The following is a 25,663-nucleotide window of genomic DNA, read 5'->3' on the forward strand; positions in this document are numbered from 1 at the left end:
TAGGAACAAGGATTAGCTGTTTTACATGCAAGATTTTGTTTCTGTCAAAATCTCTGTCTCCAGTGAGTCTGGGAATGTGGAGGTGTGGGATTAAGGCCTCTACTTCTTGCACTTGCAATATCTTGTGTTGTTGAGTACTCCTTTTTCCCAGCTCCTGCTTAGCTTAGAACATGGGATCCTTTTGGTGGGAATTCAGTGGTGTCCCCTTTCAGATAGAAGCACTCTATTTCACCAACTACAAAACAATAAAATACCTCTACAGACCCGAATAACTTTCAACCAATGTCTTATAAAAATATACTGTCTGTGTTCTACAGATGTTGATGAATGTGAAAAGAATCCATGCATCAGTGGAGACTGTGTGAACACCCAGGGATCCTACATATGCCAGTGTCGTATAGGATATCAGAGCACACCAACTAGAACAGAGTGCCGAGGTAAATTATGGTTTTACAGCCATATGTGTACTATTGTATACATACCAGGAGGGAAAATAGTTTTTAAGCAAAATTTAACAGATGGGTTAAATATGAGGGTTTTTTTTAAAAAAATAAATCAGTTACGGCAGTAAAAATTATTAACCTGCCTGAGCTGGCTGTTCAGACTGGGTTATGAAGAAAGACATTTTGTCTTGTACTGTAAATATCTTGGCACCATTTGTGACTTTGACATCTTCTCTCCCCTCTCTCTCCCTTCTCTCTCTCTCCCCCCTCCCTCTCTCTCTCTCTCTCTCTCTCCCCTCTCTCTTCTCTCTTTTTAAAACTACTAAGACATTTTTTCTTTTGCTTCTTGAGGATCTCAAGGACAATTAAACATCTCTTCTTTGGAAAAACACTTTACCTATGAAAGATTGTATAAAGACAAAGAGAGGTGGAGTGAAAGATAAATTTTCCAATGGGTAAATATAAGAGTACAGTGCCCTGTTATGTGCCTGTCAGAGAAATAACTAAACATAAATTACAGCAATGAAAACTTAAATAAGGTATGGAGAAGTAGTGAAGCACTGGGATGGTCTAGGTGGGGAAGCTGTAAAATACCCATTTTCGGTATTTTGAAGACCAGGCTCAAGAGTAGTCGTGACAGTCTTTATCCTGTCTTCCTAGGGGAATGGGGAACTCATAGCTCCTCAGTGGTCAGCCCTCTGTCAGAGTTCTGTGGCTCCCAAACTGTCCTGGGGTGGAAATTTGACTGTAAAGACGGATGCAATCCTTTATAGTTAAGTCACGAGAGACTTCTGGCAGGAGAATGAATGACTACTTTGATATTCCATAAGAAATGAAGCATCTAAATGAAACAGGATGTTTGAATGCTCAGAGTCCCAGCTTGTCTTGATATTTTATTTTCTGCACTAAGAGGAGGGTTCCTTGAGCATGCACTCCTTCTGAAGCACAGTTTCTAAAAAGCCAGAAGAAAGCTATCTGTATTAGTGTGCACTTTTTTTTCTTCCCTTTTGTGAATCAGAAAGGTATTTGTGTTATGGAAGCTTACTCCAGTCCAGGAGGACATGCAGAGCCAGCACCAGTGCTGCATGTTGCTGGGAGTATTTGACCTAATTGCTGCCAAACAGCCATGTTGCGGAAGCATCTTCATAGTTCAGCTGACTAGTGGTGAAGGAGTGCTGAAGTGCAGTCTCAGCGGTGATGAATTTACTCATGAGTCATTTTTGTCACACGCTTTTAATTTGACTGATTCATTACATCAACACATGGTTGTCAGAAGCCCAGTAGCTTAATGGCATTAAAGTGTGGTCACTTAGCAGTTCCTTTGCAGTCTATGGGAACTGTGATTGCTTGACAGGCAGTACAGAAAATGCTACGATTTGCAGAATCTTTGTTTTCTGAAGGAATTTTTAGGACCAGTTTAGGGAAAAGAAAAAGGCTAGTGGGGTGCATTTGGCAAAATACACATATAACACTGGTGCCTGCCAAAATCAGCATTTGCTGTAAAATTACTTTGCATGACTACTTTGTATGTTGAGGTTTTATTTTTTGCATACACAAATGTGTCTGTGCTGATACACTGTTGCAAATGTATTCCTTACATCCATTCTTGAAAAATCAAGTCTCCATAATGACCAGATGTTTATCTATTCCTTGCTCTGAGGTTCCAGGGAAGGGTTTTTTTTTTTTTTGCACGAGTCTGAAAGATGACTGATTAAACATTGCAGTCTGTATTGCAAACTACTGATTCAACTGTTATTAGGATCCCTTATAATCTAGTAGGAGTTTGGATGAATTAATATGTTAATTGGAGACATAGATGAATAAGGTTGTCACGTTATGATTGGTGATCAAAACAAACAATGCTTTTCAATTGCAGAAGGGATGTAAAATGGACCTAAAAAAAAAAGTGAAATTTTATGATGATTAGCTATGAATGTATGGGAGTCAAAGCTTTAATAACTAAGTGTTTACTATAATATACCTGACATTTCTGAGGAGGAGGTCAGACCTTTCATGGAGATGGCAGCAATTACAGACATTTCAGTGAGAGGGGAGCTTTGATTTTTGCAAGTTTCTCTGAGGGGGGGGGGGAAACCCCTGCCACAAAGTTATTTCATAATTTGAAAATTAGAAATGTAACATAAACTAGTCATGGGTCTCCAGTCAGCTGTGTGCACATAAAGAACAAGATTCTGTGTTAATTTTACGCACCATGATTTAGATGGCATCTGATGCATAGAAGTACAAATCCTAATGAACTCTAAAAACTAAAAGGCCAGAGAAATCTTGAGATGCTGTAGCATTTCTGCCTGTAGTAAGGAAAAAAGCTAGTAGAGTAGCTGAAGGTACCAGGCTCAGGTACAACCGAGTGCCACAGAAGTGGCGGGAAAGGGACTGAGCAGACAAAAAACTCACTTTTATGCACTGTTGATCAATGATGCTTGTTTATCAAATGAGGGGAGGTTTATCAAGCCTATATACCTTTGCCGGCAGTCAAGAGGACTGCAAGCTGCCACTGCAGTGATCTGTCACTTGAGCAGCTCTTGCCTCTGCTAGCCTGGTTGCTTGCTTGCAAAACAGTTATTTTCAGGGATTTCTTAGCAGCTTCCCAGAGCTACTGCACTGCTAAGAAGTCAAATACAGGTTCACAATTTTGGGAGGCATCAGTTCCCCCTCAGATAGATGTTTAGAGAGCAGGGGCATTTGAAGCACAGCAATGCACTTCTGTAGAGAGGGTCTGGGGAAAGGCACCCCCAGGACATTTGGGAAGACAGCATGGTTGCACGATAGATAAGTCTGTATGGGCTGGTTGAGATCTCTGTGAGCAGAGTCCCCTGTGTGCAGGAATCTCTGGGAGATGGTCCAGGCCTTGATGGAGAACACTGAGCGATCTGAAAAATGTCTAGACAGTCTGTCTCAGCATCTCCTCTCCCCTCGTTTGGAGGAAAGGGAGAGCTGCCAGCCTCGTGTGATATCACTATGCAGGTCCTCCAAAGCCCTTGCCAATCACCTCCTGCAGAGAGAGGGAAATGAGGAGCTGATCTTTCAAATATAAAATAAGCAGAAGAAATATCTTCTGAGGTGGGAAAGTCTCAAACTTTTCTGTTATCTTACAGCAAAAGAGAAGCTTCCTTCAGTAGTTAGCTATTGTTAAGTTAAACCTCAGTAAAAATATTTTCATGCTGAACAAAAATGCAAAAAAACAATTGAAAGTGTCTGACTCATGTTTGAGCAAGCTGCAGGGTAATGTTCACTGAAATTTTCACAGCAACTTGAAATTTCAAGCTGATGAACATTTTCCACTCCCATAACATTTAGTTATAGAAATCAAAATAAATAACTTTTTAGGTGAATATAGTTTATGTAGGGTTAAAAACCTAGGGGAAGAGGAAATGGGAAAAAATCTTTATTGAGTATAAAAAAGAAAAAACCCAAAATGTTGTTTGTTTGTTTTTTTGGCTTTTAGACATTGATGAATGTTTACAGAATGGTCGTATCTGTAATAACGGACGATGCATAAATACAGATGGCAGTTTTCACTGTGTGTGTAATGCTGGCTTTCAAGTGGCAGCTGATGGGAAAAACTGTGAAGGTAAGACTTGTCTGAAGTTATTCTGTATGAGTAATTACAGTTGCAAGAGGTTATTCACGTCAATGAAAAAGAAGAGGACCTCTGGTGGGGGGGAAGGGAAGGAACAAGGAATCAAATTTCTAAATACCTTTTGCTGTATCTGGGAGGGCAAGTAAACTGTCTTTTGCAGCCAGTTCTGGAGCCTTGGCTTGGCAATCCACAACGGGATGTCTGTCCAGCAGGAGAAATAGCACATACCACTATCGCAAAATGCAGTTTCTTTGATGGGAGTGGTACATTTTAAAATGGAGCACAAGTCACATGCGGCCTGATTTTACTGTGTGTTTAACAGCATGCTTTATGGGATCTTACTGGGTGACTAGCAGTGTGTTTTATGTAGATGCAGTCTGGTCTGACCCATAAAAACTGTTTTAAGAAAAATTTGTAAACATAATTGATGTGTTCCTACCTCCCAGACCTTTAGTAAAGGGGGGAAAAAGAAGAATGTTCTTTATCATGCTTCCCAAGGTCCTTGGGAGGGTTCCCAATGATCTATTCATATGTTAAAGGAATTTCAAGCACTGTTCTTAGAAACATTTTTGGCAGAATATTATCTCAGTGATTCAGCTCAAAGACTTAATGCCAAAATTCCTGGTTGGGATAGATACATGATTTTTTTTTTTTAAATCATAAATTATTTTTGTCTGACTTAGCCTGTAAGTAAAAAGAAAACACACCATGTCTAGAAGTCTAATTTCTGTCCAAGACAGCTGCAATATTAAGGAAAATAGCACGATTCTGAATATATTGTAATGTCATTATGATCCAGTGATTTTATGTGCTAGTAGTGATTCTGTTAATCCTTGGTAGAGACAGACATTTTAAGACTGTTTTTCCTGACTCTTTTTTAGATAGAGTTTAGCACTATAAGCTGCTTTTTAAACATCTTATTATGGAACTATATTGACTAAATATATTTGGAAATGAATATATTTTGGAAAAAAACCTCAATTCTGATTTCTTCCTTTCCCACCAAGGGAAATTTTACCATGTGCTAATAGTAATAAGAACCAGGACATCGGCAGTCTGGTAAAACATTTTTAATTCCATTGCATATGTTGCCAGAATGTCTGTTGCATCCACTTATGAAACAGTTTCATCTCTGGCATTGTAATGCATTGAGTTTTGTTCTTAGGAATACATGTGCACACACACTAATCAGTAAAGACTGTGGCATTGTGCCATACCTTAATGTAGCTGTGTATAGTCCTTTAAATGAAACTGGTAAATAGTGTTGATTTTTTTGGATGTAACGTCCAAAACTGATTTCATTTGCACCGGGATGAAATAAAGACTAAGAAGATATAAAAGCTTACTCAAATCAAGCACAGAATTCTCTGTACTTGCCTTGTTTGGTTGGTTGTTTTTTTTGTTGTGTAACTGTGAAGAGTTCAGAATAGCAGTGTCTGGGACCTCCAGCTTTTCCTATTTGAATTCTTCCTGCTATGCTACTAGGTCAGAGGGTGAATAATGCTAGTATGAAGCTATGGTTAGTAAGTACCCTCCTGTGTCACCTGTCATACTGAATCTAGAGAAGGTTTGAAATGGAAGTTAACGGGAAAGTACCCACGGAATACATGCTTGAGTACAGTGCTGGGAATTCTCCCACATCATAAATCTTAGACTCATCCAGTGGAAGTTACAGAAGTTTTCACTCCAAACACAAATGCCCACTCCTTCCCTTTCAGATGTTCTTAGTAGCATAAAATTGTGTTTACCATTCCAAATGGGAGGCTGCTTCTAAACTGGTTACTATTTACATCCAAGTTGCAAACGTTCTTCAATTACATACCTTTCTCACTTTTTACGTTTTTTACCAACTGGCAGTTCTTAAGTTGTCCAGTTTCTCATCTGTTTTTCATTCTCTTTGCTCTTTTTGGATGCATACCTTTATAAGTTAATGATTCATTATGAAAAAAGGGAGCCATTGCTTTGACACATCCTCTAGGACAGTGCAGTATGTCCCATCATATGTTTCTGATTATCATACACCTCAGACAAAAAAGAAAATAATGTTTATCTTCTAGATATAACTAGTAAGAGTTCTGTCACTTAAACGTTATGAGCATTATGTCTATTATGTACATTTTCAGATATGGATGAATGCAGCATAAGGAACATGTGCCTTAATGGGATGTGCATCAATGAAGATGGCAGTTTTAAATGCATTTGCAAACCAGGCTTCCAGTTAGCATCTGATGGACGCTATTGCAGAGGTGAGCACAATAAATTATGGGTTCCCGAAGCTTGTGAGTCATAACCCTCTGGTAGCTTTAAGAATTGCCTTATTTCCTTACAGTGATCCTTGGAGACGAGAAATACTGGGCAGAGTTCTCGTCAGATATGCTTTTTTAATCAGCTAGAATGATTTGTCATTGTGCAAGACGGTACTCAGTCTTCTCCACCAGTGTTGAGCAACTACCCTAACCAGCCAGTGGGAAATATTCTTTGATCAAGGGTTATGTGATATGCCCTAGTTAAACTCCAGGTTTTTTTGCCTATGAGGTCTTCTGCAGTTTGGCGCCAGTGTATCTCACTTTTTGTGTTTGGCCTTTTAAAGTTTTATGCCTTTGACCACCCAAACATCCTGGCTCATTGCCTTCTTTGGGTTTTTCTCCCATTCCTGCCTGGGTGTTCCTAGTCAATACAGCATCACCAAGGAGTGCCCTGCACTCTGTGTGACTGAGATGCAGACATGAGCACCACAGCAAGATTGTCTTTTCCATTTGCTGCATGAGCTCAGCAATACCCCCTGTGGGAGACACTGCAGCGTTCTGGTTGCTAGCTATGTCATCAGAGTTTCCGTTCAGTTCTGTCAGGAACTGGAAGTTTTGTGTGTATAAATCTTCATGTTTCAACAAGTTTTATAGGCACTAAGCAGAAGTTGAAATAAGGAATAAACAAGTGCTGGGCCAAGTTACTTATGGTTTTTCTTTTGAAAAAATTAAAATCTTTTAACTCTTGGAATCAAGGCAGGAAAAGGTGCTTGCTTACACTTTGGCAAATTTGAAAAACCGTCACACTGGATTACACAGCAACATCTTCTTGTGGACCAATAACAAAAGTAAATGTTTGAATAAATAATTTGGTTTTGAGAGTTAGTGACATGAAAGGTGAATTAATTTGTATCCTGTTGGTCCTTGAACACTGTAACAGTCTTAGATCTGAACTGTGTGGTGTCTAGACTTAGACTTTAGATCCTAACCAGGCCAATAAATCTGGTAAAACTTCTGGAATTTCTCTTGCATTTGATAACTCTTGCACTAGGTATGGAGGACAGTGCTACCTATCCTTCATGTGGGGAATCATGTATTTCTAATGACGCCATTCTTGCTTTCTAATAGGGTTGTTTTGGTTGGGAGAATGAATTGTTTGTTAGTTTCTCAAATGAACAAATGTGCAGATCCCTACAAGTGTCTCTTTAGCTTAACAGCTACTGGCTGTGATGGCTGCAGCCTTCACACACTTAGAGCAATCAGCTTTATTTGCCTTCCTACCTGTTTTCTAAGTGGTAGGTGTATGTCTGTGCTTTGCCAGAGCTTATTTTCCAGCTGGTCTGTGTGGGGGATGGCAGTGCAACTTGGCCTCAGACTTGGCAGGGAAGAACTTGATGCCCATCAGGCCTTGGCACAACAGCCAGTTGTGTTCCCAAAGACCACTGGCTGCTCTGTGTGTCATTAGCAGAGATGTGACTCACTGATGCAAGCTCAGCCTAAACGCTTGTCTTGATTTTTGTCTTGAGCATCTTTTTTTTTTTTTTCTTTTGTAACATCAGTCTGTGCACTGAAATGCCATCCAAGAAGATGGTATGTAAATTGCTTCAGACTACTTAATAAAAACCAATGATACTCAACTTCATAGCCTCTGTTACATGCCTCCTGGCTAAACAGGAGTATGGATACAGCCAAAAAGGGGTTTCTGGCCCTAGAGAAATGTTACTTCTGTGCATCAAAGGAAGAATATTTGAAAATTATCCAAAATTGCAGGCAACTCAACTGATTCCTACTGAAAGTTGGAACACATCTTATAGTAAAATGAAGGATTTCTCCCACTGCTTTTCAACACTTACAGTAAGCCTTGTTCTCTATGAATGAGCATGCAAACATTCATTATGTGTTAAAATTGCTATTGGGTCAAAATCAAACCAGATTTTGAGACCTTGACACCCAAATTACACTTTTTCCCAACTTCATATTTGTCTTGTTTCTTCCACTGCCCAAAGTATCATGAAATAATTCCCAGGAATGTATTGGCTAGAGAGAGTACAATTCTCTGTTAAAAGTCTCCTGTCATGTTAGTAAAAATTTAAAAGATTGATCTTTAATAATGTCTTTTCCTGTACATTTAAATAGTTCTCCTTATTGAGTCCTTTCTGTACATACCACATATACAGAGTAAATAACTTTTGTCCTACAGAACAGTTAGCCTTTGAAACACTCATTGTTCATACTGCATAACCTGAATTAGTTTGTAAAGTGAACACATTAAGATCTTACACAAGCTTAAACTCTAAGCTCATGCTTGCACATGCAGTTAATGCTTATGTATACTGGGAATGTGTGTATGCTCTAACTGACAGTTCTGCAGCAAACTGGCTACCTGCCTGAGCAATTTTGATATGAAATTGAACATGTGTTTTTGCCAGACTCTTTAGGGGATCAACAAATAAATGTAAGAATTGCAGTGTGCATCATATCGCTCCTATAAACGTCTCATTTGATGCACCGTAAGCTGAATTTCAAACTATTAAGAAGAATTTCTAACCCAAAGTTGGGGATACTGCAACTGACACTTAGTTCCATAAAACTGGAATTTAAGTACAGGGCATATGCTTGGCTGTCTGGTAAAAAATTCCACTCAGGCTTTATGAAGTAACATGCCAAAAGACAATGTTACACCATAGTCTTCTGTATTCCCTGTAATACAAGACATACTAAACTTATTCACCACTAGCTTCTTTCACTGATGATTTGCTGATGATTTTTCAGAAATACTTAGATCAGGCAAGCAGAGGCTTAAGCATTATTTCTGTTCCATACATCGTTTCGTCTTTAGACCAAACAGGAATTCCCCAAACTGAAAGCTATTGCAAGGCAACTGAAAGTGTCAGTTTAGTAGTCTGAGTAAATTTTTCCTGGTTTTAATTAGAGGACTTAGTGTACCCAGCTGGCACTACTGAGCGAGCTAAGCAGAAAAGGTGAAAACTAGCTGAACATGGAGAATGAGTCCATTGGTTGGTTTTCCAGAACCAGGTTAAGGTATTCTGGTAAAAGTCAGAAAAATGATTATTTTTTAAGTTGTCCAAATGGCGACTTTTACCACAGAGGACAGCAGAGCCTTGTCAAGGTTAGAAATTTGGACTTTATGCTTGCATGGGCAGTTGATTTACTGGGTGGAATCTCAGCCCTGGTAAACGTAGAGGCTTTTTACCCCATCTTTACTGGAGCCAGGTTTTCAGCTGATCTGTGCAATTCTAAGTGACCCACTTTACCTTTCTATAAAACATCTAGAACTGTTTTCAACACATTTGTAAATTGGTGCAAAAGAAAATGGATTATTCATTTCACTTCTTACTAGCTTACAAAATCATTTGTAAAAAGAACTACAGTAAAAGGAAAAAAAGTGACATTCCCTTTCTGTTTCTGTAAGTAACCTTAAAAGAGGAAAGTTAATTTTTAATTATTTTTTTTTCTTTTAGGAGAACTTGTATGTCTCAAAGGAGTTCAGTGTTGTCTAATAAAATAACTGTCTACACTGTTAAATAGTATGGGCATATTTTGAAGTCCCAACTCTGCTTTTACTTACACTAAGTAAGGACTAAATTTAAAGTGGGAAAAGCATTTAAGATTTGTCTGAAACAGAACAAAAGATTTCAGGATGAAGTAGAAATTATTTGAGCCCATGTACTTAAATATAACTTCTATTTTAAAACGCAGTTTGAAAAAGGAATCTTGGATCATACAAGCCATGTTTTATGCCAAACAACACAAACTAAGTAAAACACAGAGGTGTTTCACTCTCAATTTGCCCTTTTAAGGTCAGAAAAAAGGAAATTGTCACACATACTGTCTCTTGTATATATTATGGAGAGTTGTTATGAAGTGATTATTTTATAAAGGTTATACATACTTCCAAACAATATTTTAAACACTCCTTTTCTTCATCACTTATAAAATAATGGCATGCTCTCTGTGCCTAGAGAATGATCTTACTATTAACAGGATACACAGCGTATATAATTTTTGTACTAATTTAACATCCCTTTGTGATAGTCTAATATTATAAAGTTTCATTCTTGTATTTCATTGCTAAGGGCCTTATTGTTCAATGTACTATTGTTGGTCAAAAATGGTGGCTTGTGCTCAGCAATTGCTCGGGGCTCGAATCATTAACAAATTCCTGTCAGGACTGCAGTTCAGTCTGTCCATTGAAAGTTTGTAAAATGGGCTGTAATGAGCATCTGATTGGAAAACCCAGTTGTCATGCAGATCATCGGAGAGACACTACGTTCTGACTGTGGAGGTTCAGATGTGCTTCCAAATACTGAACCTGATGCAGGAGGAAGGGTAATTCTTTGGTGGTCCTGTGAAGGCACCTTGTAGGGGGAGGGGGGGTGAAAGATTCAATTTACTATGAGGACTGATTTCTTACAGCATGAACTAACTGTTAACACAGAAAGGGAATGCCCTGTTACACACTACAGAAGTCCTTTGTCTTAGCAGTCACAGTTTCCTCCTTCCTCTGATTATGTTTTTGCCTGAATGACCCTTACATCGGAATATGTACCTCCTGGAAACAAGTTAGGAAAAAGTAGTCCCTTTTTGCTCTACAAGGAGAGTGAAATTTTTTTGTTCTGTTTATTTGTCCTGAGTTTTGAATTTTCTTCTTCCATTTCACTGAATGAATTAATCACTATTCCTAATAAAACTTTAACTTGAACTGGTTTCTATTTACACTTGATATTTTTCTATAGGATACATTGAAAATAAGCTGCGCAAATGCAAGTTTCAGCCAGGCATTGAACACTATATAATTTAATTTCTAATAAAGCTCATTCTGTTCTCCAACAGACATCGATGAGTGTGAGACAGCTGGAATATGCATGAACGGGCGCTGTGTCAACACTGATGGCTCTTTCAGATGTGAATGCTTCCCTGGCCTTGCAGTAGGACTGGATGGACGCGTGTGTGTTGGTAAGACAAGCGTAACGTGTGTCAAGTCACAATTAACCAAAGTTAACACATGAATCCTAGACAATAGACACATCAAGTTTGAATGTAAAATTTACCATTTTTTCATGGATTAGTGGGTGGTAGTTATAGTGGATACTAATAGCTCTGGGATATTTACCTGTAATATCCCATTTTTCTCTTTTTTCTTTTCCTTTACATTTAAAGAGAAAAAATGTGTGGGCCAAATTACAAGGTCAGGCAGACTGTACAGCCTAGTGCTGTTGGAGGTGAGTAATGCTCTATCAGTTTTGAATAGGTGAGAATCTGACCCATTTCTGTCAATGTAAAATTCTTCATTTGTCACTAAGCTTAAATATTTAATTACTCATTCACCTCATCTTAAAGTGGGGCATAACAGTTTTTCCACTTCTGCCTGTTTCTCTACAAAAGAAAGATGTGTGAGGTGTTTGATGTTAAAATTCTAATGTATCTGCGAGCCATTATGGATAAGTTTTTAAAAAGTGAGAAATGTCACCCCTGGACCTGAAAAGATAAACTTTTTAAGTCTTAGGCACTGGAATAGCATTACTGAATTTTGGTTTTTACAAGCAAAGAACATATTTTTTTAACAACAGCATACTTTGTGATCTTTTCCTTATGCAAGTTTTTTTTTTTTTCTCCCATTCTGCATTTTTTCAGGAATAAAATGAAAACAAAGGCTTTAGTGTGGCCTTAGTGGGCTTAATCCATGGTGTTGCACCAGTGGTGATTTTATTCTTGATGAATCAGAGGCAACTAACAAAGTTGGGTGGGGGAGATAAAATACTTCTTGTTAAAATCAAATCAGTCCTCGAACTCTGGGAATAAAGTAAACAGTACTGAGTTTTTTCAGAAGTTTTGAAATATACTTGGTTCTAGCTCTGAGATCCTGCCACTGGGTCTGTCAAGTTACAGGTGAGTAACGTACCTGTCACATGGCAGAGACTTTGTCCCTTTTCCCCATGGCATCTTGCTAGTTCAAGGTTAAGTGTTGATTGTTCCCCTAGTAGTTCACTAATGCATGTTAAGGCATTAAATCCAGTAACTAGTTTATATGTCTGAACTCTTAGGAGCATGAGGATGAATTTGCTGTCCTGAGTAGAGTAAGGATGTAGGTGGGTAAAAAGCATGGGGAAATGGTGAAAGATTTTTTGTTTTGACAGCTGTTTTACAGTGTTTATGACACCTGAGCTACATTTAATACTTACTGTAATTTATGGCAGTATAGTTGGCTATGGCAGGATTAAGAGAGAGTTTTTTCCTCAGATACACACATGCGAAGCACATGCTACGGTGGCTACAAGAGAGGACAATGTGTGAGACCATTAACTGGTGCAGTTACAAAATCAGAGTGCTGTTGTGCCAGCACTGACTACGCCTTTGGGGAGCCTTGTCAGCCCTGCCCAGCGCAAAATTCAGGTATGGCATATTTACTGGTATATATTCTAATCTAAGCTTTATGTTGATAAACTGTTTTTAGAAAGGTAAAATATAGTTTTGTATTAACATTGCACCCTAAATCAGGAGGGTTAAATTGTCACATAAGGTGTTACATATTTTCAGCAATCCGCTGTTTTGCATGTTGGGAAGAGTACAGGAGAGAATTTTTTGAGGCAATGGTAAATGGCAGTATCTGGGTCCAGAGTTGTTACATGCATTAAAACAGATTTTCAAACAACAAACTCTATTTTGATTGATGGAGATAACAAAAAAATATAATTTTGAACTCAAGTTATTAATGGAAACATCTTAAGTAATTAATAGATTCAAATCCTTATGCACACCTGTCAGTCAGATGTTTACTGCCTGAATTCTATAACCTTCAAGTGATCTGAAATTATTTATACAGTAACTAGCCTTTGGATAGTCAATGCAAAAACAAATGTCCAGTTAGGTTGATTGAGAATACTTGAGTCTCTGTTGTGGTTTAGGCCTGGTTGGCAGCCAACCACAATGTAGCAGCTCTCTCTCCCTTCCCCTCCAGCAATGAGAAGGGACAGAGAGCCAGGCTTGGGGTTCGAGATAGGACTGGGATGGGGAAAAATTTCCCCTTTATGATCACGAGCAAGAGGCAGACTCGTTAGGGGAAGAAAAAAAAGAACATACATTGATTACAGACACTAACAACACATAACAGAATAGGACAGTGAGAAGCATTGCCACATCTTGAGAACACCTTCCTCCCACCCCTCCCTTCTTCCCGGGCTCAGTTCTGCTCCTGATATCTCTACCTCCTCCCCCAGTGGCGCAGGGGCAGGGAATGGGGGGTGCAGTCAGTGCTGCCACTTCCCTTATCTTCGATGAGGGGAGTGTCCGGAACTTGTTCCTCCTGCTCCATCGTGGTCCCCCTCTCACAGGAGACAGTCCTCCACAAATTTTCTCCAATATGAGTCTCTCCCATGGGCTGCAGCGTTCCCCACACTGCTCCATCATGGGTCACTAACTTCCTCCGACTGGATTCTCTCCCACGGCTGCAGCCCTTCCCGAGCTGCTCCAGCGTGGGACTCCCCCGCATGCTGCAATCCTCCCAGCACTGAATTACAGCAGCGGGGCTACCTTTTCCCATGAGACCCCGGCCTTCTTCGGGCACAGAACCTTGATAAACCAAGCAGGAGCCACAGGCCATAAATCAATGTCTGCCCCACCGTAGATCTCCATGGGTGGCAGGGGGGGCCGCCCTGCCGTCTCCCCATAGGATACAGTGGGGTCTCTGCTCCGGCACACCTCCCCCCTCCTTTCTTCCTCCGTTCCTCCACTGACCTTGGTGTTCATGCAGCTGCAGCAACTCCTCCTCACAAGCCCCACTGCACATCACCATGTCCCTTCTTAAATACGTTATCGCAGAGGCGCAGCTGGTTGGCTCAATTTTCCAAACAGAGATGGAGCTGACTTGGAGCTGGGGGAGCTTCGAGAAGCTTCTCACAGGGGGCCGCCCCGATAGCCCCTTCCCCTGCCACCAAAAGAACTCCACCACTCACTCAACCCAGGACAGTCTCTCACTGAAATCCCCACCAAGAACAGTTGTCAGGAACATAACTTCTCTCTGGCAAGAAAGCAATCCTAGTCATTCTCATGGGCAGAATCTGTTTTTAGGAAAGCACTTCTTCCAAGAAGACTGCTGACACAGTCCTTGTCTCTCCATTTACTGGCTTCATGACCCTGGTTCCATGGAAGTGACTGAATGCAGGGAGCTAGTTTGAATCCCACCTTTGTTGAGTGATTTTTTTCACTCAGCAGATATATTGTTGCATATAAACAAAATATGCCATTCGATATGTAGTTCAAAATCATCTCATACTAACATGGTATCTCTTTTGTAAGCAAAAATAATTTTAGATTTATTTTTTAAATCTCAGTTTTAACTGATAGCTTTATGAAAAGCATTAGGGAGACAAAACCAGTTGGAAAAAATTGGTGTGGTTGACCTGATGTTGAGCTCTTCAGCAGGAACTTGCTGACCACCATTTTATAACATGCTGTTTTGTTTAGAATAGCAAAACACCAAGCAAATGTTGGCAGAATAGGAAGGAGCCTTTCCAGCAGCCTCTGCTGATATCAGTGGGCCCTTCTTATTATATAGTAGAGTTGAAATCTTTTGGAAATGTTGAACTCCGTATTATTGACTTCTATGTTTGAATTAGTTTAGCAGAACATTTACATATGTGGAAGCTATTTTTCCTGTGTTATTTTGCCCACCTCTTCAATTGTTAAAAAAATACCATCTCATGCAGGGTGAAATGTAGCATTTCTTTGAGCTTTGAGTGGGGGAGGGAAGAAGATTTTTTAGAGAGGAGCATTGTTTCAGAGAGACTGAAAAAAAAATCCTCAAAGACAGACGTTTGGCTCCCTGTGCTCCTCAAAAGCTCTTTGCAGAAGTTCCTGCCATTCTAGACTAAAAGTTTTGCCGATGCATGTCCAGAGCAGGTCTGCTTTCACATACAGTGGCAGCGATTACTTGATTCAAGCAGAGGTGCATATTAATCTTCTGGTTATGATAATATTGGGAGTAGATGTGTTGCATGTGATTTTCCCTAAAGAGAAGACAGCTAATTCCCTAAATATTTTTATTATTGATTAATTTTAGCAGTGTAATTATTTGTGTTGTTATTAAGGTGCAAGTACATTGGAAAATATCTGACCTATATGACAACAATTAATGCTGATCTGGCTGTCAGTTTATTCTGTTAATTGTTTTGAACTCAAAAGAATAACAAGAACCCAGCAGTTTTGAGACATTTTAGATACTTTGATACATATTTTAATTACTGTTTTTAAGGATAAGAGATCCTTGATCTGCTGTGAGCTTCTGAAGACACTTCTGCTAAATGGAGTTAAATATGGGCTAGATTTATAGGAAAACTTTCTGTTTTCTGGACACTTTGAATGTGTACCTTGAGCAAGGGCTTGGACATACGAGTTCTGGAGAATCTTGCTGTGAATATTTTATGGTTCATTTGTTTAGGAGGGCTGGCATGAAATTTATGTATATTCCTAAATGCCTTAGTTTACCATGTGAAGTTTTTACTTATCCTCCTTCACGAGCAGATGCAGACCCTGAATCTGCTAAAATGTTTCACAATTTCAGAACGCTGTGAGGCTGTTAGTGGTTTTAGAATAATTGAAAGGCATGTTATTTCATTTGAATAATTAATTGGCATATTGTGAGTGATGATGCTGAAAGCAATGAGCTAAGAAATTATATTTCAGTAAGTATTTTAATATTTTTCCAGCTGAATATCAGGCTCTGTGCAGCAGTGGAACTGGCATGACTGCAGGAGGAAATGGTAAGATCACTTAATGTAATTCAAACTATAGCAGTTCTGACTAAAACTGTTACCTTGATATCCTTGATTTGTTAGACATGCCTGGAGGGATGATGGCAGGAAGGAACAGGAGGAAGGCTTATTCAAATGGCTGTTTGCAACACATTAGAACAATTTAGGATGAAATGAGTGGAGCATGCCATTCCATAAGTGCACTTTCTCTGTTTTATGCCATGGAATATATGTGAGTGCTGTTACAAAATAATGGCAAATTTGTCAGAGGTGTTTTTACCTATGACTTAGAAAACATACATGTAAGTCATATTTGCACATTTTGACTGAAATCATCCTGAAGAGTAAAGCCATGTTGAACACTGAGCTTCCTCACAGGTTTTCATCTGTCAAAGAGGCCAGGCTGACAGAGTTTAGTTAATTACAGAAAAGGAGCAAATGATTACAATAACAGGTTTGTAGTTGTAGAACTGAAACTGTAAACTCTAAGTCAGCCAATGCTCACTAGTAGATTTGCTGGCAGTAGAGAAGGAAAAGCATTCGGAAAGGAGGGATGTTCATGCTTTGGAGAGTGATGCCATCTAGAAATGCTGTGAGTCAGGGTATTAGTACATGTGCCTCTCTAAAGGTAAGACCCCAGTTTAATATCCCTGTTCTTATCTACAAGTCTCTTAAATGTCTGTAGGCTAGAGATGGTCTTAAATCACTGTGAAAGGGATGCATTTTTGTCTTGTGTAAATTCCCTAATTAAAACTATGTGATTGTAAATACAGAACAGCCAATGTTAGTGATATTGAAAATATATCTTTTTCTAGTTTGGAGAATTAACCACCACATCCCCTCAACAACTGACTATTTTTATGCTCTTGGGTTTTTTTACCTTTATGTAGATATTAATGAGTGCTTACTGGATACTGATCTCTGTCCAAATGGAAGGTGTGAGAATCTGCATGGAACATACAAATGTACTTGCAACCCTGGATATGAAGTGGATTCAACTGGGAAAAACTGCATTGGTATGAAATGTCCCATTTTTCATCTTTAAATTTGATGCTTGTTTTTATCTTCCTTCACCTTTTTTTCAGTGTTTCGTCAGACCCACCGCTCTTCTGATGTTTCTGGATGTTTCTGCTGGATATTTGTTTTCATTTCAGTGCTTTGCAACGCTCATAAAATCCTCCACCGTGGGGCTGTAAGGGACCATTGCTCTCAGTGACTCAGATCACTGGCAACCAGGCAATAAACATTCAGTTCAGTTAAGTCCACTAAACATGCACTCTGCAGTACCAATGTTTCTCAGAATCAAAACAAAACAGAACCTGCAATTAAAACGCACCACAGGAGGGGTCTAGCATCACCAGTGTGCTAGGTGCCTCCAAGAGCAGGGGATTTAAGTAAAACTCCCAACTGATCATAAGAAGTTAACATCCCTTATGCTACAGAAGGCTTACATGGTTTCTCCCAATTCTGACTTTGGGGAAGCATCCCTTTAAACTTTCAGACAGGGCTGTTGGTTTAACTGTCTTCAGTGTACTGGCCAGACACAGGAAAATTTATTGTAATTGGAAGCAACAGCAGAATCTGATGGCATGGTGTCTCTAGCTAGGGCTGATTTCCTGTAATATACAAGTGAAAAAAATCTAAAGCCAAATTTTTCATCACAGAAAAGGTGAAATAAATTCTTGCTCCTTAGAGGTGACCAGTGGAAGCACTGTGGCATGGGATAAAATTAATTCAAATAAGTAGCAGTCTCTTCTCACACTATCTGGGATGTAAAAAAAACCCATCAGATGCCTACAGATTCCTGTTACAAATTTTAACTCTGGCAATCCTCTTGTTCCATTACATGGTTCCATCAAAATCTTATAACTTAAAACCCTTTAGATTGCTTTCTTCCACCCCTGCACTGGTGCATTGTTCCAGACCTCCTTTGCACAACTGATTAGAAATATCTTATGGTTTCCTGATGAAATTTATTTGTGACCATTTTATTTCCAGTTGATGTTGTACTAATATTATCCTTTGATTTAGCACCATGTCAGCACTTATCCCCAAAGTATTTATAAAGAATCATTATATCCGTTCTCAAACTCTGTTGGCTAAACTATCCAAATCCACACTTTCCCTCTTTTCGTAAAAGGAGAGTCTTCTCTTGAACATGACTGATTTGACCAGTATACAGTGTTCTGATGAGGTCTGACCAGTGCCTTGTATAGGGGTGCCAGCAATTCTCCATTGTCCCTAGGAGTATCCTGCCTAAATTGATTCTAGAGTGCATTAGTTTTCTATTTCACATACATGTTATACTTTGGGATCAAAGTCAACCTCTAACTGGAAGCTACATTCAGGGTTTTCTCTTTCCAATAGCCTTCAACTGATGAGTTCTGGTTTATAGCGTGTTATTGTTACTGGTCCCCAATTACAAGGTTTTGAATATTGGTGATCATATTTCATTTTATTTCTGTCATTCACATTGTCAAGATTAATTCTGTCTTTCATGATTCTCTGTATTGGTAATAACTTCCATCTTTTTGATCCCGTTAATTTTTTTATTTCAGCACTGCAATGAGTATTTTATAGGACCAGTCTCAAGACTGATCCCTGAAAGGCATTGCTAATATCCTCTCTCCATTGTGATTACTCCCCTCTTTTAATATACCGTACTGAAACCTCTCCTTCAGCCAGCTCTGGAATGACCTTAAAGTTCTTAAAATTCCTTCCTGTTATCTTCAGCTTACATAATAATTTTATTTGGGTTCTGTATTCTCTACTTAAGCCTAAATAGCTTAAGTCATCTGTGTTATCCCAGTCTAAACTATCCACTATCTTATTTTTTTAAAAATAAGAGTTGATGTGTCTTTGATAAGTCACATTGTAATTCATGCCGTTTTCCATTTGCTGCTTTGGCTTTAATTATCCATGTCCCATTTCAGGGTCTGCCCATAGCTTATGGCATCCCTTCTCTTCTCCCCATCCATCTGAGAGTTTTCCAGCTGCTCCCCAGCCCACCCTGTTGCAGCCCACATCCAGACTCCATCACAGCTGTTTCCCATTCTTCCATAATGTTCCACCTGGCCCTCTCTCAATTTTTCTGAACTCTTGTGAAGCTTCCCACACGGTCTGTTTTATTCTGCAAATCTCTCTGCTTTTCCTAGCACTTTTGCTATTCCCAGCTGCTGTGCTGACCCTCTGAGTCTTCCCAACTTCTCTCAACGCTTTCTGAGGCCTCGCTGACTTAGCCATTTGTTCCTGTCTGCTCTCAGGGTCTCTCCTGGTCTTCACCTGCCATTCATGGCCCCTTGCCACCTTCTTGCAACTTCTCTCTAATGACCACAGCTCTTCCAAAGATTTCCTAAGGGCTCTTGAAATTCAGAACTAGCATTTCTATTTAAATTTTTCATCTCTGAAGCAAGTGTAGACTCACATTGGCCTTGTTAACAATAACATTTAAGATAGTTCAGAGCCAGCTTGGAAAAAATGGTGATTTAAGACCAGGTGACCAGTAAACCTTTCCAAACCAATCCTCTCCTCATTACTTTCATGACTGTGGGGGCTGCTTTGCAGAGAATCAGAGACTGCATAGACCTATTCCACAATATAGACAAGATGAAAGTGTGATTCCCAGCTTTATTTTGAACCACGGTGTGGCTGTCACATACTATGAATATGTGTAGAAAGGAAGTATGAGGTCTTATAAAAGCAAAGCAGCCTGCTAAAGAATAAAGCTCAGGAAAAAGTCAACAAAAATATACAGAGAAGGGTGGGTTGTTTGTTTTTTATTTTTTTCCCTATTTAAAAAAAAAAATCAAAATGTTAATTTTTCTCTAGGTAACATTTACATGATTTGAATTCATATAACTATTATTGTTTTCATTATTTTAATGATAGTTTTCATGAAGAAGGAAGGTACATTAAGTGGGATTTTAGTGTTAGTTTATTTGGAATGGTCACTTCCATTTGAAGTAATTCCAAGCCTGTTGTCTACTAAAAGAATCTAGAAGTCTTTTTAGTGTCTTTGAAAAACAGTGTGTGTCATGTGTGTGTCTATTCTCTCTCTCTCTCTCTCTCTCTCTCCTTTGTCTTCTTCTTCTCTACATAAAACCTAATGAAATGTGGCTGTTGAGAGGGAAATTCTGTCCTGGCTGCTATTCCAGAAATGTTTTCTTTCTTAAAAAGTTCTTGATTTTCATTATAGACATTGATGAATGTGCGCTGAACATGCTGCTTTGTGACAATGGACAATGCAGAAATACCCCTGGAAGTTTCACCTGCACCTGTCCAAAAGGATTTGTATACACTCCTGACCTAAAGACATGTGAAGGTAATTGGCAATACTCCATTTCATTTGGATTGCTCTTAGAGTGTGCCAGAAATACTTTGAACCTAGATGAGGATATAATATGTAGAACTAAAAAAACAATAAAGAAATTATATGGGGAAGTAGGAGAACGAGGAGAGAGAAGGCCAAAATGAAATCATTAGATAACTTAATGGAATAACCTATATTAGGTCTGTACTAACACTCTTCCTATTGACTGCTACCAGTGGGCCCACACTGTGCCAAGGGTGAGAAAAACTTGAGAATAACCGAGTTTTACAAATCTGTTACCTTGTGTGGAGTACAGAGCCAAACAGCTCCTACTTTGAACCCTTTCTGAGCCACAGACAGGATGTGTATCAGATCATTTAAACAGCACAGTCTGTCACCACGAAGCAGGGCAATAGCTGGACATCACTGAAAAATGTTTTAATGTTCTAATGTGTTAGTATATCTTTAGGGCACATGCATCATTAGTCTTTTGTGAAGAGTTTCATAATAGAAAAACAGAATACCAGGAAAACTGGTCGCGAGAAAAGCTTCTTCCATTTTTCCCTAAACTGAAAAAAGCCCTGTGTATTTTTGTTAACGCTTTCTGGCACTAACAGCACTGTGTTTCTCTTCTAGATATTGATGAGTGTGAATCTAATCCCTGTGTTAATGGAGTGTGCAAAAACACACCAGGTTCTTTTGCTTGTGAATGTTCTCCTGAAAGTATTTTGGATGCAACCAGAACCATCTGCATAGGTATTTATTCTTCTGAATATTTTATGTTTGCTGGTTGAAAATCTCCAGTGACATACAAACATTTTACACCAAGTTTAGAAAATATTTGAAGATAACTTATGTAGACAAATTTAGTGGAAAATGTTCCAGAAACAATGTTAAAAGGTGTTTTCACCATTACTGTGGTTACATGAAGTGTGATTAGCACTTGGGAGCATGATGTGCTTCCATGTCCAATCTGAAAGAGAGATGAGATTTTTTTGGTAACAAATACTGAAATGCTAAGACTACTTCTTCAGGATTATGCTCACCCACTTAATTCTTCCTGCAAGAGGGACGGACATATTCTCATTAAGATCTGCTCTCTGGAATGGACAGTTTTCTATTTGAGATGGGGCATGAGTAAGTTGTGTACAGTCCAGACCAGCTCAAGCGCAGCCATGGACAATGCTGTGACTCAGATATTCTGTGGACTCATAATTTCTTCCCTTACCTGTTCTAGAGGGACAGTAATTTATATCTGTTGCCTAGTCAGTGAGGAAAACTGTGAAACTATAGCTTTATCTGATCCTTAGCTATCTCTTGCTACTCCCTGTATGGGAAGATCAGATAGCCAGACTGGGGGATTTAATAGATTAATGAAAGATCTAGAAAGAGTTCATATCTATCCTGTTCTTCTGCATGTGCCTCTAATCTGAGTCATAATAAATACAATGACTCAGATCTTGAATGGTGTTGAGATATTCCTTGTTAAGGTCAATAAACATAAACTAGGATTTGCAAGGTCTTCGAGTTAGGCAATAGTCCCACATAGAGAAGGATAAATTAAGATCTTTTAAATATATTCAGATCTGATGTGGTAAATTATAATGGAAGGATGATTCTTTTAAGAATTCAAGTCTGTTTATAAATATATCAATGGTTAAATTCAATTGTGTTTGCAAATGTATTAATGTATAATGCTAAGTAATCTGCATGACAGTACATTGTTTTTTTTTTCCAAACAGAAACTGTTAAGGGTACCTGTTGGCAGAACATAGTGGATGGAAGATGTGAAATAAATATCAATGGAGCAACTCTGAAGTCCCAGTGCTGTTCCTCACTGGGTGCTGCTTGGGGAAGCCCGTGTACACCATGTGAACGAGGTAATGCTGTTCATTTTCCTCAGGAACCTAGGATTTTTCCTATTCTGAGACTGGTCCAGATTACTGTCATACAAGTTTGGGCACAGGCTAGACAAATAACTTTACTTGTTCAACTATCAAACACTCATTCCTTTGTCAGGAAAAGAGAAGTCTAATATTTGAAAGGTAGCATGTAGCTATAGAAGGTTCTAACTCTGGATTTTACAGTAAATATTTTTCAAGTTTAAATTCTGAAGGGAAGGGACCACACCTACAGTCTGTAACTTGCAGCATTACTTTAGCATGGTTTGTCATAATTAGTGATCTAGAGTTCCTAATGATGTAGCAATAGATGCATATTCCCCAGAGCTCCCAAGAAAATGTTTGCAACAAATGGATCTTTGGTGTGGTAACGGAGGGAGGAGAGGGAGTAGCCCTTGTTATTATACTCTGTAGATTAACTGATGACCTAGAGAATCATATGGTTGATCAAAAAATGGGTTGAGGTCTCTGTATATTCAGTTGATAATTAGACTGAACTGTGGGGTGAGTTGGGAACCCAGGGATGAGCTGATGAATGCAGAAATGTGTGTGGGTTGTTATTTCTATATGCTGAAAGCTGCTAGGTTGCTCAAAACTCATCCTTTATGTCTTATCAGAGTTCATCCTCGTCCATTTGCGGTAAATAGGGCTGTAATGTGCTGTGATCAAGTTAAATGAATTAATTGATTTGAATGAAGCAGAAATCATATAACCACTTTTGGGTTAGCTAGCTAAGATACCTGGGAAGCAAAAGAGGATAATGGCTGACACTATATAGTTTATGTAGTTGCCCCAACTTACCTCTTTATTATTTCAGAAAATACTGAGATACTGTCTAAGCACTCAGATTTCTTATAGCAATAAACTCTATGTAATATTTCACATGATTAATTTTGCACAATAAGTTAATGGTGAGTTTTGGACTATACCATTCTAAAAGTTCATTTTTGTTTGTTTTACAGACCCAATATGTCAAAAGGGGTATTCAAGAATAAGAGGAACATTGTGTGAAGGTATTTATTGTTGCCTTAACATAAATCAGAGCTTGAATGAAAAAATGACGGTGTTTTGATTTAAGTGGATAATTTAGCATCGAGGAACACTATGCCAAATTCTTACCTTGTGTAGTTCTGTTGACTTCATCAGAATTATGTCAGAGATGAATATGGTTTCAGTTTGTTTAACATTCCTACATACTCACAGTTTATCTCAAAGTACACACTTGCAAATATAGTGTCTACCAGTATGATGAGATGATTCTCTCTTCAAATACTGTTAACTGAGTTACCTATGTCGGCAAAGTATGCATCTTATATATGTAATAAAACATGGCATTATTGATACAATGGTATGAAAAACAATTAGTATGCTTTAGAAAAAGAATGTGTAAAGGCTATATTTCATGTGATAATTTTGGGTTTTGTTTTGTTTTGTTTTCTTGGCTTTCTTCCATGCAAAATTATATGAAATCAGACACATTCCAAAGCATAGTTTCGTTGTCTTATTTTTTTTTAAAAAAAAAAAGGGGGCATCAAGGCACAGTTAAACTTTGGTTAAAGAAAAGGTTAAAGATTTTTGAAATGTGTAGCTTTTTGCTTGGTATGAGATGACTCTATATGATTCTGTGAGAATTGAAGGTCCCACCCTATTTCATCTTCATTTAAATTGATTTGAACCCCTGGAAAAGTACTACATATTTCCATAGTATGCAGAAGCTCAGAGAGTCTCAAACTGCTGTGGGTCATCCTGACTGACAACATCTGACATGACACTGCAGTTAAAATATTTTTTAAAAATTACTCCCATATGTAGCTTCCATAAAGAAACATTGTTTTTTCCCTTAACAAAAAATAAAATAAAACAAAACAAAAAAAGAGGAACACCCTCACACATATTCTTTACTTTCCAAATGATGACTGAATACCTTGGCACGTCTGTGCTGCAGACCCACTGTACATAACTTATCTGACCTCAGCAACACTTTCTGGAGTGTGTAAGTGAAAGAAAAGGGAAAAAAAAAAAAAAGTGGCCCCACCTATCTGTCTTCACAAGGAAAGTCTTAGAACATTTTCAACACTGCTGGGATGGAAAGTTTATCCTTCCAAGATGTAGACATAACTGTTTTCAGCATTTCCTTTACCAGCACTTTGGATTACATCTATTACATGCTTTAATCTTTCTCATTTCAATGGGACCTGGATAGCCCTAGATTTTTCAGAGTAGTTTCCCCTGCTTTTAGCATACTGAAGCTGTATTTGGGTTTCAACCAATGTAAGCATTTTTCAAGACAGAGGAAGATCTCTAGGAAATTTACTGGCGAGTGAGAGACAGCACAAGGGAGTATGTTTAGTTCCCAAAAGGTGATACTCAGTTCTCCCATACACAGCCCATGTAAAATGAGTAATGGACCTTGTGCAAGGAAATAAGCAAACTAAATTGGCGATGTTCCTCTAGTTTACGGGTGAGAGCTGGAATTGTCAGCTGGAATATTGTTTACAGGCTGTGATCTGTGTTTCAGTGGTTTCTAATAGTCCACTGGCTTTACTTCCTGCCTTGTAGTCAATATGGGCCTTTTATTTATAATATCTGTTCAAGAGCAGAGGCCACTGATGTCCACCCCATGTTTATCCTCCACCCTGCTCCATGTGGTTTGAGAGCTACAGTGTTCACACCAGAAATTTTGTCTGGAGGCCTAGCAAGTCTAACCTACCTTCTTGATTACTCTATACATGAATGTTCAGCTACAGATTATCAGAGTCATTCTTTTCTCATGTCTTGTTCTTATCCTCTTCTGTCTTAAAAATTGTTGTGCTTCATATTGGGCCATAATTAATGTTGGATGCTTTTTCCTAAAAGCAGTTGTGAAGCATATGCTTTTCACAAAGGCCGCTGGTGGGAGGACCCCACACTTAGATTACTAACCATTTATTTATGCTCGGGCCAAGCTAACACAGTTAATCAAATTATCCTTACTCAAAAGTGCTAAATTTTCCACTTAAAAATAGAAATATAATCTTTATTTAATGAAGTTAAACTCTTTGTGCAGTCATAAGGAGTTTATTTTAATCTATATAAAGTTACTATTAGTTGACAAGGTCACAGGGCCAGATTTTAAATGCTGTTGTTGTTTCCAGATGCGACAGAGGTCTGCTTGATAAAACACTAATGTTAAAAATACAGAAATTAAAAAAAAAAAAAGTAGCATAATTTAATCTTGTTGGAATAATGTATAATCTCATTATGCACTTACCTTTGTCTTTCTTTGCCCATTTGCTTCAAAAATCTGGCCCACAGTGAGTATGAAAATTGATATAATTTTTAAATGCCCCTCTATTTTTTTGTTACTTTTGAGTTTGATTTTGGTATATGTAGGAATCGCAAATAGCAACATGT

At 38.5% G+C, this 25,663-nt stretch overlaps 1 protein-coding gene across 1 annotated transcript in view; it reads left to right on the top strand.

Annotated features, from left to right (window-relative positions):
• The window catches only part of FBN1 (fibrillin 1), a 159,814-nt gene that overhangs the window by 74,873 nt on the left and 59,278 nt on the right, over nt 1-25,663 (top strand). The window contains exons 13-23 of the mRNA XM_042803990.1: nt 318-437; nt 3,910-4,035; nt 6,168-6,290; nt 11,145-11,267; nt 12,552-12,704; nt 16,016-16,069; nt 16,951-17,076; nt 20,256-20,381; nt 21,006-21,125; nt 22,112-22,249; nt 23,233-23,283. Coding sequence (XP_042659924.1) covers nt 318-437; nt 3,910-4,035; nt 6,168-6,290; nt 11,145-11,267; nt 12,552-12,704; nt 16,016-16,069; nt 16,951-17,076; nt 20,256-20,381; nt 21,006-21,125; nt 22,112-22,249; nt 23,233-23,283 — 1,260 coding nt within the window. The remainder of the gene's footprint in view (nt 1-317; nt 438-3,909; nt 4,036-6,167; nt 6,291-11,144; nt 11,268-12,551; nt 12,705-16,015; nt 16,070-16,950; nt 17,077-20,255; nt 20,382-21,005; nt 21,126-22,111; nt 22,250-23,232; nt 23,284-25,663) is intronic.

Source organism: Tyto alba, unplaced genomic scaffold (assembly GCF_018691265.1).
Source record: "Tyto alba isolate M040663 unplaced genomic scaffold, T.alba_DEE_v4.0 Super-Scaffold_41, whole genome shotgun sequence".
NCBI classification, from domain to species: Eukaryota; Metazoa; Chordata; class Aves; order Strigiformes; family Tytonidae; genus Tyto; species Tyto alba.